At 45.1% G+C, this 16469-nt stretch overlaps 1 protein-coding gene across 1 annotated transcript in view; it reads right to left on the bottom strand.

The window, feature by feature from the left end:
- ADAMTS5 (ADAM metallopeptidase with thrombospondin type 1 motif 5) overlaps window positions 1-13124 on the bottom strand; it is a 46829-nt gene extending 33705 nt beyond the window's left edge. Inside the window, exons 1-2 of the mRNA XM_032679289.1 lie at window positions 12258-13124; window positions 292-424 (exon numbers count right to left, since the gene is read on the bottom strand). Coding sequence (XP_032535180.1) covers window positions 292-424; window positions 12258-13124 — 1000 coding nt within the window. The remainder of the gene's footprint in view (window positions 1-291; window positions 425-12257) is intronic.
- Window positions 13125-16469: the final 3345 nt, after the last annotated feature.

The raw sequence follows: 16469 nt of genomic DNA, 5'->3' as shown, positions 1-16469 counted from the left end.
GAGGGACATGTATTGACATCTTTGGACAGTAACAGTAGCAGCAGCCTTTAAATTTTCACTTCAACTACTGCTTAGAAATGACACTGTCAGAAAGGAAACACCTACTGTGCGCCTTCACTTGCCTTCTGATCCCTTATTAGTTAACCCTGAAGTGCATATGTATACAGCCTTAATCCCCAAGTGAGTATCTGGACCAGGGGAAATCTGGAATTAATTGCGAAGTATTTTGGTTACTAATGCAGCTGTTACAAGTGTTTGATTTGGCAAGGGAACAGAAAAGGCACTGCATACCAATTTCGTGAGCCACTGTAAAAGCTGCGTGGAGGCCGTCATCTTCAATCACCGCACAGCTGCGCTCAGGAGAGCATATGGTCCCAACGTCTGCCATTCCCAGAGTATCACATGAATGATGCCCACATAAATCCTGCCCAGGAAAGGGGAGGAAAAAAAAAAAAAAAGGCATTAAAATAAATTTTTACACCCATAGGTAACAACCGGTTAGAGGCACCAGCCCTTTGCGAACAGCAGAACCTGGGTAAAAACATCAATGTAAGCGTCTGTCTAAAGGTATCAATGCAGTTTAAAAGAATGATGAGCCAATCCCACCCCTGGTAAAATCAGTGGGAGGATTTTCACTGACTTTAACAGGATTTGGATATGTTGTGTAACTAATTATTATTTCTTTTTCTGCTCAAAATTGCACTGAGGTAGGTACTCAAAATATGCTGTAGAAGCATTTCTTCATTGGCAATAAAAATGGAATATCCTCTTTATTTACAGAAGGTAAACAAAGGCACAGAGAGAACACTTCAGATTCCTGATCAGTCCTTGAACCAGAGATCACCCTTCTTCTCCAAAGGCAGGTCTCATACTTGCACTTAAATGAGACTGGTATATGTGAAACCTCATTCCACATCTGCTGGGTAACACAATGATTAACAGTGTATTACCCAATATACCAAGTATTTAAGCAATTCTCAGAGGTTGCTTAAAGACTCAGTGATGTGATAGAGCCCAAAATGCCTTCACTCCCAGTCTTACTAGTGCACCAACTCAACCACGTCTCCTACATGTAGATATGGGGGTGTCTACAAAAAACATGCAGGTAGCATTAGGTTTTTTCTTCCATACAGGATGGTGATAATGGTAATGATAGTGATGGAAGGAACTGTGGTCAGACACTGTGTTTTAATCATCAGCAATAACTTTTCTGTGCTTCTGTTGAAGCAGAGGGAAGAATACTAGTCTGAATATATGTACATAATGCTTTTTTGGATGAGAAGGAAAAGTAGGTATCAAGCTACTTAGAACACTTCAGCATTTCACTGTGGTTGAATGAAATTGTAATTTTCAAGGCATTATAGTATTATCAAAGGTTATTATCAAAATGATCAAAGAGTACCTTTTTTTCACCTTCATTTTTAAGACACTCTGCTTTCCTTCACATCTCTTTTTATAAGGAATTCCTTTGATGAAGCCTTTCATAATTAATCCACCTGAATAATAGACACCTTGTATGAGGTTTGAATTGTATGAACAGTGTTCACTGATTAGACAGGTTAGGCAAACTTGAAAATGCACAGGATTCAAACCCACTGAAGTAAAAGAAAAACACACTGAGTTCACAGATATTGTGACAGAGCATCTCTTTAAAAAAAAAAACAAAAACAAAAACAAAACCAACCAACCAACCAAATTTTTTTTTTTCCTCCAAGAGGAAACAAAGAAATTTTTCAAGCTAAAAATACACAGCAATATTACATATATGGAGGAAGAATTTCAGGCTCAGTTCTGGCTTCCAGGTGTCTGGGAACTCTTTTCAGTAAGTGCATTCTTGGTGCTACTTAATATCAAGATTTAAATTCTGCAGTACCAATGAACAAAACAGCCTGACAAAAAGAGAAGGGATACAGTTCAAAAGTATTTCAATTTCCAAATTACAAGTGTAATCCATGGTTTAAGAAAAATTTCCATTCTGCAGCAATGCAGATAATATGCAGACAATTTTCTCTCCAACACCCCAGGCTCCCCTCCTTGGAATCCAATTAGCTCCCCAGACTTTGTCTCTGGCTCTGCATTGGTTATGGGAAGGTATGGGATGCCCATTTTTAAGTACTTTAAAAGAAATTCAAAATGTTTTTGCTTGCATTTAGGGAAATAAACTTTGTATCACTTTCAGCAGCTCTCGACCAGTGTTGGATCAGGCTCCAAGTGAGATCATGTTATTATAATGTCAAATATCTGGGGCATATTCAACAAAAATGACACAATCCTTAAACTCCTATATCTTTTGCTTGGGTTCCTATCCATTTAGCCCTTTATGTATCACTTCTGAATCTGACCCTTTTGGTCTAAGGGTACATTTTAGATAAAGTAAACTCCATGTAGAGGTAACTGTAAGTGGTTTACCTACAGGAGCATGTGTAACAAAACTCAGAAAAAATGCACGTGCATAGTACCAATAAACATACCTTTCCATGGGGATACAATCCGTCTAAGTAAATGAGTTTAAGCCATATAGGAAGTAAGATACCTTTATACTACTGCCATGCAGTGCTAAAGGCTGGGGGAAGAGTGGCTGGAAAGTGGCCCTCCTGGAAAAGGACCTGGGAGTGCTGGTTGACCGTGGCTGAACAAGAGCCAGTGTGTGCCCAAGTGGCCAAGGAGGCCAGTGGCATCCTGGCCTGTATCGGAAATAGTGGGACCAGAAGGACTAGGAAAGTGATTCTTCCCCTGCACTCAGCACTGGTGCAGCTGCACCTCAAGTGCCATGTCCAGTTCTGGGCTCCTCACTACAGGAAACACACTGAGGTGCTGGAGCATGTCCAGAGAAGGACAACAGAGCTGGGGAAGGGTGAGGAGCAGCTGAGGGACCTAAGGTTGATCCAGAAGAAAAGGAGTTTCAGGAGAGACCTTACGACTCTCTACAACTACCTGGCAGGAGGTTATAGCCAGGTGGAGGTGGGGTTCTTCTCCCAGGCAACCAGTGACAGGACAAGAGAAAACAGCCTCCAGCTGCACCAGGGAGGGTTCAAGCTGGACATCAGGAAGTAATTCTTCACAGAAAGGGTGATTAGATATTGGAAGGGGCTGCCTAGAAAGGTGGTGGAGTCACCATCCCTGGAGGTGTTTAAGGAAAGACTGGATGTGGCACTCAGTGCTCTGGTCTCACACACGGTAGTGTTTGGTCAGTGGTTGGACCTGATGATCTCAGAGGTCTTTTCCAACCTAACTGATTTTATGATTCTGTGATAGTGCAATTTGACCTGTATCCACACAAGCCTGAAATTTTGAAACTGAAATTCTTACACAAGTACCAAAAAGCACACAAATGAGACAGAAAGCAGCTCACTGTAGGAGGTCTAGACTACTCTCAGGTTGACAGTGCCAATGATAGTATAAAATGCATTAATTCAGGCTTTGTCTCTGCATGCAGATTTTGTGTCATCTGGTCTTTTGTTGTGTTTGGGTGTCATTATTACGTAGATACTTACATCAATACCGCTGCCAATGTGGGCACAATTGTATCAGCACACAGATGTCTTATGCCAGTGCATGATTTACTTCTATTTGCATACAAGAAGCAGCTATGCCAATGATATGGCTGGGAATTTATACCAGCAGACACAACCAGACCTCACAATGATTCACCGGATTTGATGACACAAGTATAATTAAAAGAATATAATCTTTTAAGCAGGCAATCTCATAAACTTCCTTAGAGTTACTTCTGATGGGATGTGGGGAACATGGAAAATTACGACAGGGATGTTAAACATAAGCAGCCCTTCTGACTCGTGGCTGGTTAGTAATCTCACCCTCAACATTTCAAAAACTATGCACAGGATTGCATTACCATCTTCCTTAGACATTAGGGCTGTATTAGTTAGAGGTTGGCCCTAGGAAATCCCACAGCAGGAAATAAATGGTAAAATTACCTAGGTCCTCCAATTCCCCACAGACAGCTGGGAAACAGCTGTCCTCAGATGGTGTGGGATCAACAATTCCCATAAAGGAGAATAGAGGAGAGTGACTGCACTGGGGTCAGGAAGTGGTGGACAGTGATGCATTAAAGCTCTCCTACCTCCAGCCAGCCCCGTTTCCACATCCACACTGCTGCCCCGGCACTTGGAGCAAGGACCTGGGGGGGGAGTCCTGCAGCCACCTACCAAATCCCATCTGGGAAGTGGCAGAGGTGGCTCGTAAAGGATTTTGGAAACAGGGACAGGAAATATTTTCTGGCATTAGTATGAAGGTGTTTCTGGGATGTCTATGGGTTGCCCATCTGCTGCTAGAGCAGGGCATGCAATGGCTGTGCTTTGAACAGAGAGCATGTGTTGAGCCTCCTGGTTTTCCTTGCCAACTTCAGTCCTCAGTGACTGCCTGAGGATGCTTTTTCTCAGCTAATGCTGACATTGTCAAGAATCATTTAGGCAGATTACTAAAGCCTCAGATCCCTTATGCTGTCAACTCATTATCTCATATATTCTTTACTTCTCTTGCCTCTGCATGATTTGAACTTTAATATATTTCTATTCATAACATCACATAGTATATACTAAAAACAAAACTGCAGCCTATCAAGTGGCATTTCTGAGACAAATACTCTGAAAAATTTGCTATTGGGTTAACTCAGTGATACTAGTTTCCCAACAGTATGACTCCAAGTGATGTTATTGAAAATCATGCCTGTTTACACTTCCACTGATTTAAATCTTGATGGCAAAATTTCTCTTGACTTAAACCTCCAATAGCTGCACTGGCTATTGATTACTTGTTACCACCATCAATAGTTATATTTTTTTATTTTCCTGGGCAGTCTTGGAAAGCAGTCTACAACTTTTAAGAAGTAACTTTTTGGGGAGTACAGTAAAAAGTTTTATTCCCTTGAAAATATTTTAATTTTTTTTTTAGCTAAAAACAGATCCCAATGTAATGATGCAAACTAAAAAACCTGTAAGGGTCACCTCAACTTTTCATATTCCAGCTAAAGCACTAGGAAAAAGGGGACTTGGGATACTTAAATTTCCAATGATTATTTCACTTAAATTTCCAATGATTATTTCCAAAGATTATTTAACTTTCTATTAGAAAGTTAATCAGTTACTCAGATCTGTATACTCAAATGCCTTGAAACAGTGGCAGAAGCTTCAAAGAATGAGTGTTTCTTGATATTTCTAAAGAAGGAATGCAGTCTGGCCCTTGATCTGCATTACAGCAGTTTCAAAACAAGAATGACTAGGAAATGCATTTGCTACGCAGGAGGCAATAGATGGTAAGACTTAAGCTTTGGCAAAGAAACGACTTAGGAAAACTAAGCTGTACATCATAAAATTAGTAGTTAATTAGACAGCTTATTAGAGGCAAAGATTTCTTGGCATTCTGAACACATCAAGAACAGCTGGCTGTCTGCCATGTATACATGGCACTGTGGTGAAAGAAGATAACTGTCACTGCATCCTGCTGGAGCAGTGGATTTATTTTACCTGAAACTTGTTCAGTAGCCTAATAAAAAAACCAAACAAAAAGTGTTTAGTGAAAGTTGGTATTAGATCAGAGCCCCCTGACCAGATCCAAATCAGGATGTAAACACCAACATGGGCAATTTGATGGAATGTACAAGGGAGAAGAATATGTCCTCTGGTCTTTTGAGTTATCTACCCTTCCTAGGACTTGCAGTTTGTGACCTTATGGGCCCCGAAGTGCCACAATTTCACAGTCCTAAGCAGCTTAGCACTTCACTTAAACTAAAGCTTGATTGGTTTTGAGATGCTTAATGTTTCTCTACCTTTATCCCTGATGGAAGTTAAGCCTACAGATAGATGTTCTCAGATCAGATGTATGAGAAACCCACAGAATCAGGCTTTCTATGAGGCAAAGCTGCACTTCACCTTCTCGTAAAGCACAGCTAAGAGCTTTTGCATCCCTGTGTGTTTGTTCACTTGCCCTTCTGGGTATTTTACAATGGCTCATCAACTAAAGCCTTTGCCCAGTAAGAACATGATCCAGCTTCAAATTCCTTTAGGGATGAGGCCAATTAGAAGCATGTTTCTTAGGAGAGCACCATATGGTCTATGCTAGACTATGGCCTGCAGGGAAGGTCTGCACGTGCCCATGCACACAGGGAGTTGTGGCTCTTCCTGTAGCAGCCGATGTGCCAAAGGCTTCCCTGGCCCAGGCTGCTGTTAGTGCTTACAGTGCTTGGTGAAGAGACCTAGTTTTGGTCCCTTTCTCAGCTTGCTTCTCTATTTTACACTGAACAGTCCTGTGGTAAATTACAGAAACAGTCCTCTCTCCTCTCTCCGTGCTTTAGGAACCCAGACCACCTTGCTCTAAGCGGTGCACTCCAGTCAGCGGCTTCAGGTCACGATTCCTCTCGTTCTCACCATATGAATTACTCACTAAACAGTGACATAGCTTTGGTCAGAGGGGTGGAAAGTTTCCTTAACACCTGGAACAGCTTACAACCTACTGGTTAAGGACCTCTCCAGGGAGGTGGGCGATACAGACCTAAAATCCCTCAAGCAGAGGAAGGAATTAAGTATGACTTTCCGACTTCCTGCAGCAGCATTCCCACCGCAGCCCTGTAAAGGGAGGGTGGGGTGAGGCGGAACACACACATCCACCCTCCCATGTGCCCCTCTGCAAAGCGGGTGAACGTTTATTAATGTCACAGCAACGTGGAACGGCACATGTGGAGGGAGGTGAGGATCACCCAAACAGAAAGGATCACGGGTATTGCCCAAGGGGGGCATGACATCTGCAAGGCAAAAGGAGCATAAGACTGAAGCTGACAGTCTGCAAAAGGTATACTGCAAATAAGGGCTAAGGGGCGAACAAAGTAATTAGGGTATGGTCTATGTTACCCTCAGCCAATACTATGACACTTAAAAGAAAGGCTTTGCAAGCCAAAATAGTGGGACGCTGTCCTGGAGTAAGACTGCTGTGAAAAATCTTCTTTGAGACACTGGTGGGTCTCTCTCATGGGGATGTCTAGGTTAGAGCACCAGGGAGAGGGCCTGGACATGACTATGAAGAGAGGAAGGACTCCCATCAGACTCACCGGGTTACTGCTTTGTCCTTCTCCCCAGCCACATTTTGAGAGGATGGCCAAGGCCTGGTTACCTTTTGAGGAAAACCAGAATGGCGACGCCTGCCATATCTACCACAACAAAAATCACGTATTTTTATCCAGTAGTTGAGCTTAAAAACTGAGATTGTCTGCCTTTTGGGTTCATTTGATAAACACAGGCCTGAGGTTTGGGCATTTGAATCTCAAATGTACAGAGGTGTTTTTCTGAATTTTAAGTAAGAAAGTCCAACGTATGCGTGACACCTTTTTTGGCTCAGTTTAACACATGCATGCTACACTTGCTGGCTTCAGAAATTACCTCCACACCAGTCTGGATATTTAGGCATGTTCTTATTCTTCCCCTGTATGGTACAGGGACTCTATGCACGCATCATGTGAGGACACTGAAGCAAAGTATTAGAAAAGAGCCTAAATTGGATTAAGCTTTTATGTTATGAAGGGACAGATTAACAAAATGTTTTTTTCCCTAGAACATTGAAAGAAAACACAGCAGTATTACTAAAGGTGATTTAAAAATATTGACAAATTGGATATATTTCAGTTATGAAACTGGTGACTGGTGAACAAGGAAAAGTGTGTGATTTAACTTGCCTAACCCATAGTTCTTTTGTGGAAAAACTGCACACCATCTCTCTATATCAGTGTGAATCATATTGCATCTCCTCTACAAGTTATGTCCCACTTTATTTTCCCCAGGGACATTATTTAAATGTATTAGATTTGCAACAAAATTGGTGAAAATATTATGAAACTGGTAGAAACATCATACTATAATTTCTTCAGAGTAATAATAATAAACAATGAAATATATTCTATTGACCGTTGGTACAGTGACTTGTTTTACTACCACGACATAATAACTGTGGGAAGACGATAATAGAGAAAAGAAAAAAAAAAAAAAGGAAGAAAGAATTAGAGCCAAAGAAAGCATGTGCTCCATGCAAGGAAATTATCATCTACAGAGCTGATATAATATAAAGCTTGGTGTTAAATTTCAACAGCACTGTCAGATGGACAATTAAACTAAATCACAGCCACAAGGCTCATATAATTACTGTGTAGAAAAAGGAAGGACAGCAGCCTTTGGCTCTAGCATGAACTTTTTTGTTAGAGCCACAGCTGATGGTACTACCACGGGTGATGCTAACAAGCACTTAGGAAAGTATTTTTTATTGCTCCTGTCTGTATCTACTGTGAGAAATATCTGTTTTAACCTTCATATGATTCAGAATTGGAGGGAAAGGAAGAGAGATGGATTTTGTCCAAACACATTCAATAGTTCACTTGAAATTTAACTAAGGGTCACTAATGAAATAGATTGGATGAATTCTAGAGGATAATTGCAGAGCAGGCTAGACCTCAGAAAAGGTACAGTGTGAGTTCAACTGCAGTTTGCAAGTCATGTCTAATATGTTCTTCTACTGTGACAAATAATCTGGCAAGTGTTTTGTTGCACCCATAAAAATCTGAAGATAACCTGCTTCCAGCTTCCGAGAACTGTTCACAATAAGAAGAGGTTGAAACAGTCTGAACTCTAAATTTACTGTTGACTTTGCTGCCATTGAGAACAAGTGAGCTCATCTGCAGGGAAAGAGGGCTTTATAAGCTTTTCCTCCTTCCCACCACACAGCCAGTTCCCTACCTGCTGCATGGGGTGTAGGACTCACCTGGCCACCAGCTGATCAAATCCTTGCACCACCATATTCCATGGAGGATGCTCTAAGCATGTGTGCAGCCTAAAAATTTACAGCTGTTGTCAAGGACTCAACCACAAAGTAGTCAAACAGCAGGGGACCCATGTACTCTCTGAGGTCCTTATGGCCAGGCTGCCTTAATGAGAGCTCTCATGGGATTTAGAAATATTAGAAAATTATCCCTTTTTGTTACTGCCAAGTCAGACCTCTGTCATGTTTGATACTGGCCATCACGGCCCCAAATGAGAGATTGAGATCCCTGGGAAAATACACTTTTCTTCATCAGATTTTGGGAATTTACATAATCACTGTGGAACCCAACGAAATTTCTGCAGTATTTAGTGATAGATAACTTCTGTGTCCACTGAAGGTTTTCACAATCTCCTACACAGTTTATAACAATGGTCAGACATGCTCCTTACAGCTACAGAGTAAACATAGGACCCACTGCAGCTAATGGACGGGTAAGTGGCCCTTGCCATCACTGATAAACAACACAGAGCCTTAAAATATCTTTAATGTGTTGCCTGTATCACCCAAAACTCAACTCATGTTCGTATTTATTTACTATTTACTATGGTCTGCAGCATAATTGCTTTAAAGCCTTTATCAAATTAAGCACAGATTATGACCAAAAGTGGCTATTTTAACTCAGAATCAGTAAATTTCCTTCTAAAAATCTTTTTTTATGGAAAGTGCTTCCTAGTATGAATAATGATGATGACCATAATTTAAACTGCCAGTACTAATTTTATAATAAGAGAGAGCTGCCAGCACACCCTTAGTCTATCAATGGTTACTAATTTATCTTTAAAGAAGTAAAGACAACCAAAGAAGAGGAAGCAACAGTGCTGAATTCTGTCTTCCTTTCTAAGGAACTCCAATAAAGCTATCTTTTCAGACAGCCTCTTCTGGCATAAAAATAGCATGCAAGTAAATGTCGCTCCAGGATGAAGATAATTATTATATTAGAGACTTGTATGACAACAGACATGCATAATGTAGATTCTATCTACACATAAACAGTTACATACAGCTGAGGACGTGCATTCAGCTGACAAATGATTTGCAAATATTATTCTGTTGACGGAGAGACACAAAGTTCAAGGTGGCCTCAGTTAGTAAACAAAGACGGAAAATGTACCTCACACACTTACTCCATGCCTAAAAAACAAGCCCTTTAGAAAAAGGCGTCTGGATGTTCAAGAATCAGCATGACAGTATTCAGAGCCCATCAAAACACGCGGCCATGGCTTGGCGTCTTGTAGCTAGGCAACGTACTTCATACATTCAAAACATAGTTGTAAAAGTGCAATTCTCCTGCCAATTGCTACCACTCTCATTGAAAAGCCAAACTGGAAAAATATCTCTTTAGTTCAAAGTGGGGCTGTTTTGTCCAGGAAACATCTTAACTGCTTTTTCATCCTTTAACCCTTTTTGTGTTTACATTCCAAGACGAGCAAACAGATTCATGTTGACATTTCAAGTGTAAGCATATAAAAATCGTGTGGACTCACACATACTCCCTGCAAAGAACATCATGAACACATGTAGCGAGAAACTCTGGTCTTGTTCTTATTGAGTAAAATACTGAAATACAATGCCAAACAATGTGCGTGTGCACACAGCTAACCATTAAAGCAGATTAACTTATCCTGAGCTGCATCGAGGAGATAATCCCATAGTTAAAGCTGTTAAAATGTAAACTAAGGAAACGGAAGCCTGCGCTCTTTTCTCAGAAAGCATTTACATCCCTAAGTAACAATGCAAAGTAATATTTGCACCTTAAGAGTAGAAGAAGACCACAGGAACTGTGATGTTTTGTTTAGTTTAGGTACTACTTGCATCCAAAAGAAGTAACTCTACACATGGAAGATGCATTGCTCAGGAGTCTTTGAAAGTGGGTTATTGATTAGCAGCACACTCTTACTCTGGCAGAGGGCATCCATGCAAAGAATTACAGATAAGCATCTGTAAAGCAAGTGCACTTTAAATTCACATCCTATCTCAATCCAAATTAACTTAATAATTGATGTTAAGGTTCACAGTCTGCCACCCTAAGAGTTTCTGAATTGTCATAAATCCCAGGGAAATAAATGGGAATACTGGCAGAGAGAAACACTCTTCAGTGAGAAGTGATGGATTCTGGCCCAGGCGTAACTAATAAGCCATTAGAAAGGATCCTTATAGCAAAAAGCAAGAGCATTCTGACCCAGACTAGGTAGCATGCTTTCATTCAGATTATAATGATAAAAAAATGAAAGTCTGCAAATTGGACTGATGGGTCTTAAACTGCTAAAAAAGGCTCCTGTTGCACAAGTGATGCCTGACTGACACAGAACCTAATGTTTCAACTATTTACAGCTATAAAAGCAAGCCAGACACTTTTTTTTCCCCCTTCTGGAGCAACTCCTTCCACAAACCATCCAAAGCATCCCTTTTGGCAGGCTCCTATGATGTAGAAAAGCAGGAGAACTCAAATGAACGGAAAGTCATGCAGTTATTTTTTTCATACTTGGGGAAGGGAAAAAAAGAAAACACCAAACCCAAACCGCTGAAGGGATATTCTTACAGAAGAACTTCATTGCATAAACTCAGCCACATGTCTACTAGAGCAATGTCCCTTAACGACCTCTGGCAATGCAATTAATCAACAACCAAGCGTGGAACATGGCTCTGCATGGGTAATACCAGCTAGATCCAACCCACAGTTATCAGGACACCCATTTTTCAGTCGGGGGGAAAGAAAAGGACTGCATCCCCTCACCAGCAGCCCAACTCAACCAACTTTTGCAGCTCTGTTTACCTGTGGTTTGCATTTACGTCCTACACTTGAACCACAAGTGCTGCTGGCTTCCAGTGTGGTCAAGCTATTCTTGCTGGAAATAGCATCTCAAGGCACTCAACAAGGAAGTCGTCTGTACTCTTAAGGTGTTCTCCACCATTTTCACTAGCAGGTTTGTTTGGGGACTAATTTAGTCTAGGAAGTGCTATCACTTCTGCCCAAGCCCCTTCTGCTTGGACCACAATTGCAGGGAGAGAGGAGCTGCGTGTTAAACATCTCACTGGGAAAGATGGAACAATGTCATGTCTTAAGCAGAGATAAGTTGGGCAGTCTCAGATGAGTCCCCCCGATCAGGCAAATCACCCCCTCTCCACCCTGGCAGGAGTCCCAACACTGCACTGGCACGACAACGTGTACCCGCAGTGGGGGTGACTGCGCAGGAGACGGGAGCGGGCACACACAAATACGTGCACCACTGGTTGGGTTCTCAACCCCTCTTCCATCCCCGTCGGGTGCCCCTGAGATGCAGTGCAACCCGACGGCAGAGCCGAATCCCTGGGCGGGGAGGCAACCACGGGGTAAAGCAGAGCAGCGTGGCTGGAGGTCCGCCAGGCTCGCCACGCTGCAGCCCGGCCACCCACGGCCCGAGGAACAGCACGCCTCTGCCGGCCAGGGCGATGCCTACCTCGCGGGTGAAGAGGATGGCGGCATCGTAGTGCTCGTCGTGGTCGTCGTCGAGGCGGTTGTGCTGGTGCTGCCACTTGCAGAAGTTCTTGAGAGTGGTGGCGGCGTTCCTGTTGACCTCCAGCCCCTTCTCCTTCTCGCCCAGGGCCACCACCTTCACCACGGCCAGCCGGACGTGGTTCTCCAGGCTGGCGTGGGCGTAGAGCCGGGAGGCGATGGAGGCCAAGGTGAGCAGGTAATGCTGCAGCCCCTTCCCGTACTTGCGGACCATGGAGGCGTCGGCCACCAGCAGCAGCTCCACCTGCCGGGCCCGGGAGACGGAGCGACGCCGCCGCCGCCGCCGCCCGTCCCCCGCCGCCGCCCCGGCGGGGTCGCGGGTCTCGCAGCTGGTGCGGGCAGGCACCGTCTCGAAGCTGAAGCGCTCCCTGCGGAAGAGGTGCGGGGTTCGGGCCGGGCCCTCCCCGTAGATCCGCGGTCCGGCCGCCTCCGCGCCGCGCCGCGCCGGCCGGACGGTGTAGCGGGAGCGCCCCACGGCGAAGAAGCCGTCGAGGCCGCCGCAGAGGTTGAAGACGGCGAGGGAGCGCGGGCTGCCGTCCACCGTGCCGCGGTAGTGACAGCGCGGCCCGTCGCGCTCCAGGTCGAGCAGGAAGCGCTGTCCCCCGGCGTAGAGCACATACCCCGCCTTGCCGCCCCCCGCGTAGGTCGGGTCGAGGCGCCGCACGACGCCGCTGGCCCCGCGGGGCGGCCCGGGGGCGGGGGGCCGGGGGGGCGGCGGCGGCGGCGCTCCCGGGTCGGCAGGTGCCGGCGGCGAGGCCAGAGCGCGGTGCGGCTGGGCCGCCAGCAGCAGCGACAGCAGCCTCAGGAGCATCCTGCCCCGCCGTCAGGAGCGGCGGCGGGAATTAGGAGGAGTAATAATAATAACAGGAGTCGGGGACGGCGGTGGAAAGAGCCGGCCCGGCGGAGTGCGGCAGCGTAGTTAAGGGACGGGAAGAAGAAGGGGGAAGATGGGGGGGAAGGGGAAAAAAACAAAAAAAAAAAAAAAAAAAAAGAAAAAGAAAGTTCTCCCTCCCAAACTCGAGTCAAGTGTGAGTGGGAGAGAAAAAAATGTCAACAAAAGCCGCTCGCGTGTGAACTTTGTGTTTCTCAGCAGGGAAGAGCCGGGAGCACATGGAAGGAGAGAGAGAGAGGCAAAAAATCCCAAATCGCTGCTGCTGGCGAGGAGGCAAAGTGGGGAGAGAGGAAAAGGAGGAGAGGAGGCTCGGAACCGGCAAGTAGAGAAGTTTGAGCACTTCCCACTCCTCTTCCACTTCTCTGCTGTAGTCACCGGATCATCACCAGCAGCAGCAGGGGCAGGAGCCAGGTCTGCTGCGACTCGGCACTTTCTCGGGCTCCGGTGGGGTCCCTTTCCTTCTTTTGTCCCCTTTTGTTTTGAAGAGGAGAAAGGGAGACAAGAAATTCAGGCACCAAAAACCGTCTCGATCGTCTCCGGCGAGATGGTTAAAAAGAAAAAAAAAAAAGCGCCCAAGAAGCGGAAAACGTCCTGGATTTCTGTAAAAGCGCCCTCCCTGTATCTTTTCTGTTGTTGTTGTTATCCCCAGTCTGTCGATGTGAACAAGAGGAGAAGGGAGAGAAATGTGAAGATGAGAGGAGGTGGAACAATGAATTTATAGCGGAATGCCATCCTGCAATGGCAATTTCAACAATTCGTCACTGCAGGCTGCCTCTTAAAGGGAGAGCTTCAAAACCACCACTCCCACACTTCCTTCTCATTTAATCAGACAGAAGGAGAAACTTGAGGGGAGGCGGAAAGGGGGGGGGGCGGCTGCGGGGGGAGGAGAAAAGGAGGGATGGTGAGAGGGAGAGAGGGAAGCAGAAGAGGAGAAGAGCCGGAGGAAGCCGGGGAGGGGAGAGAGACCGGGAGAAAAAACTGTGTGTGAAAACCGCGAGGTTTTCCCCGAAACGCTTGAAGCCCCAGAGTCACCCGGGGTTTGAGCTGTCACCGCTGGCCGGGGACGGTGGAGCCGGGCTTACCTCCCGTCCTGCCCGCCACCCCCGCTCTGCTGCCCTGGCGCTGCAGTTTGCAAAGCTCGGTGGAGGAGGCAGGTTTGCGTCTGGCTCCGAAGGGGAGGGAAGCGTCCGGGGCTTTTCCGAGAACACGGGTGATGCGGCGCCCGAGGCGGCCGGGGGAGCGGAGCGGCTGCGGCTGGCCGGGGGTGTCCCCGGCGCTGCCCCCCGTGTCCCGGCTCGGCCCCTGCCCATGCCTCTTTCCCGGGTCGGCGGCAGCGCCAAACTTCCCCCCTTTGTCTTGGGCGGCCGCGGCTCGTCTTCATCCAGCCTGTCATTAAGACCCGGCAAGCTGTCATCTAGTGTGGACTGTGATTTCCCCTGAGCCCCGAGGACGAGAGAGGGCGGGGAAGCGGTAATGCTTGCTCTAATCTTTCGAATGACTTCAGATACTTAGATCATCCCCCCGCTGACACACATATCCACTAACCCTGTTCCCTCGTCTTCCACCCCCTGCTTCGTGCTCCAGCAGGGACACCGCGAAGCGCAGATGACTGCATTTCCCTTTTCATGTGCCCTTTCCACCTTAACATTGCCCACAGAATGAGTGGAGATTGGCAAACAACTCGTTCTCTGCCCAGACCATGGCTGGAAGGCAGCACGGGCTCTGGGAAGGCGGGAGGAAGGGGACCCCTGAGGATTCCGACCCTGCTGAGGTATGGACCCAGGGCCTTGCCTTGCACCAAGTCAAACACGGATGCATGGGAAACAGCAGTGCTTGTTATCTCATGTTTCCTCTCGATGTCCCAAAACGGGTGCCTGGAACAGGTGCTCTCTGGCTGCAGAACTCCAGAGGGATGCAGGTCTCCAACTCCATCCTCACCTGCAAACAGCATCTCAGCCCAACTGCTCTGACCGCAAGGGAGTGACGGGCACGTCTGTGATGCTTTGCAGGACCATGGCCATGGTGGTGGGATGCACAGAGAATGGCAGATCAGCACCCACCTCTGTAGTTTCCAGGGGCTGCTTTGAGAGTCTGGCACTTCTCTAAGGAACAGGTTAACTAAAGCCACAAATGTTTCAAAAATTAATATTCCCATGTAAATGATTACATTAACATAACCCTGAGGTTATGCTTATGAAATGTTTAACACACCGAAGTTTTGCTGGTGTTTTTTCTTCTTTTTCCATTTTTCCAGATATGGTGATACCTGAGATCAAAAGTTCATTTCTCAACCTCCTGATATCTCTTTTTCTACATTTCAGTATTCTGTCATCACCAAGAATTTTTAACTGGAGTCAGTAAGTTTCAAAATTAAGAATTATATATCAGGAAGGTCACATTAACATTTTTGGGTATTGGTCCAGGACTATTCAACATTTAAAAATTTAAACATTTTCTCAGCTACTTTAAGCTAGTTATAAAGTTAAAATAGTTGAAGAAAAATTTAAAGAGAGAGAAAGAAGAAGACGTATTTTGATTAGAAAAAGAACCTGTAATTTACCTCACACTTTTTCTTGGATGGGTTTTACTTTTCATTTGAGATTAATGCATATCTTTTCAGTACCAACAATATTTTTATTGACTTCACTGGGACCTGATCAAGCCCTGGATTTGCAAATATGTCTGGATCCAAACTCCCAGATACCCCCGGGAGAGGTGCTAAAGATGAGATATGGGATAAGGAATGTATTTTGGATTACAACCTCAGAAACTCTCATTAAAAAAGTGTTAGTTTGTCAATGAAAAGGCATATGGTGCACAAGAGGCCGGTGTAAGGTTCTCCCATGCTACAGCCTAATTCCAACTGTCTGGACATATATAACCTTGGAAAAGCAGGAATGCTAAAAGGGCTAGTGATAATTAAATATGTCTCACTGCTCATCTCTTGTGTTATCTTTGATTTCCCAAATGACAGGAAAAGTTGGCTAAGCTTCCACAGTGCCCTGTTTCACTGAGCAAGGATCTAGGCTTTCCAGGAAGGTACAAATTAGCCTTTGCAAATTACCCCATAGATTATGAAATTTTTCCTATTTATATTTCAAAACTGCAATAACTCAGCACAGCACTGCAATAACGGAAAGATAGGTCAGTCATGCCTAGTGCAACGAGAGAGTCCTCTTTTAGTCTGAGAGCCTGGAAGTGTAAGGATAAATCACTGAAATGAATCATCTTTTTCCTCATAGTTTTGCCCTCTTAGCCTCTTTT

This window comes from Chiroxiphia lanceolata, chromosome 2, assembly GCF_009829145.1.
Source record: "Chiroxiphia lanceolata isolate bChiLan1 chromosome 2, bChiLan1.pri, whole genome shotgun sequence".
NCBI lineage: Eukaryota > Metazoa > Chordata > Aves > Passeriformes > Pipridae > Chiroxiphia > Chiroxiphia lanceolata.
Note: the sequence above shows the minus strand (reverse complement) of the source record. Positions and strands in the feature narration are given on the sequence as shown.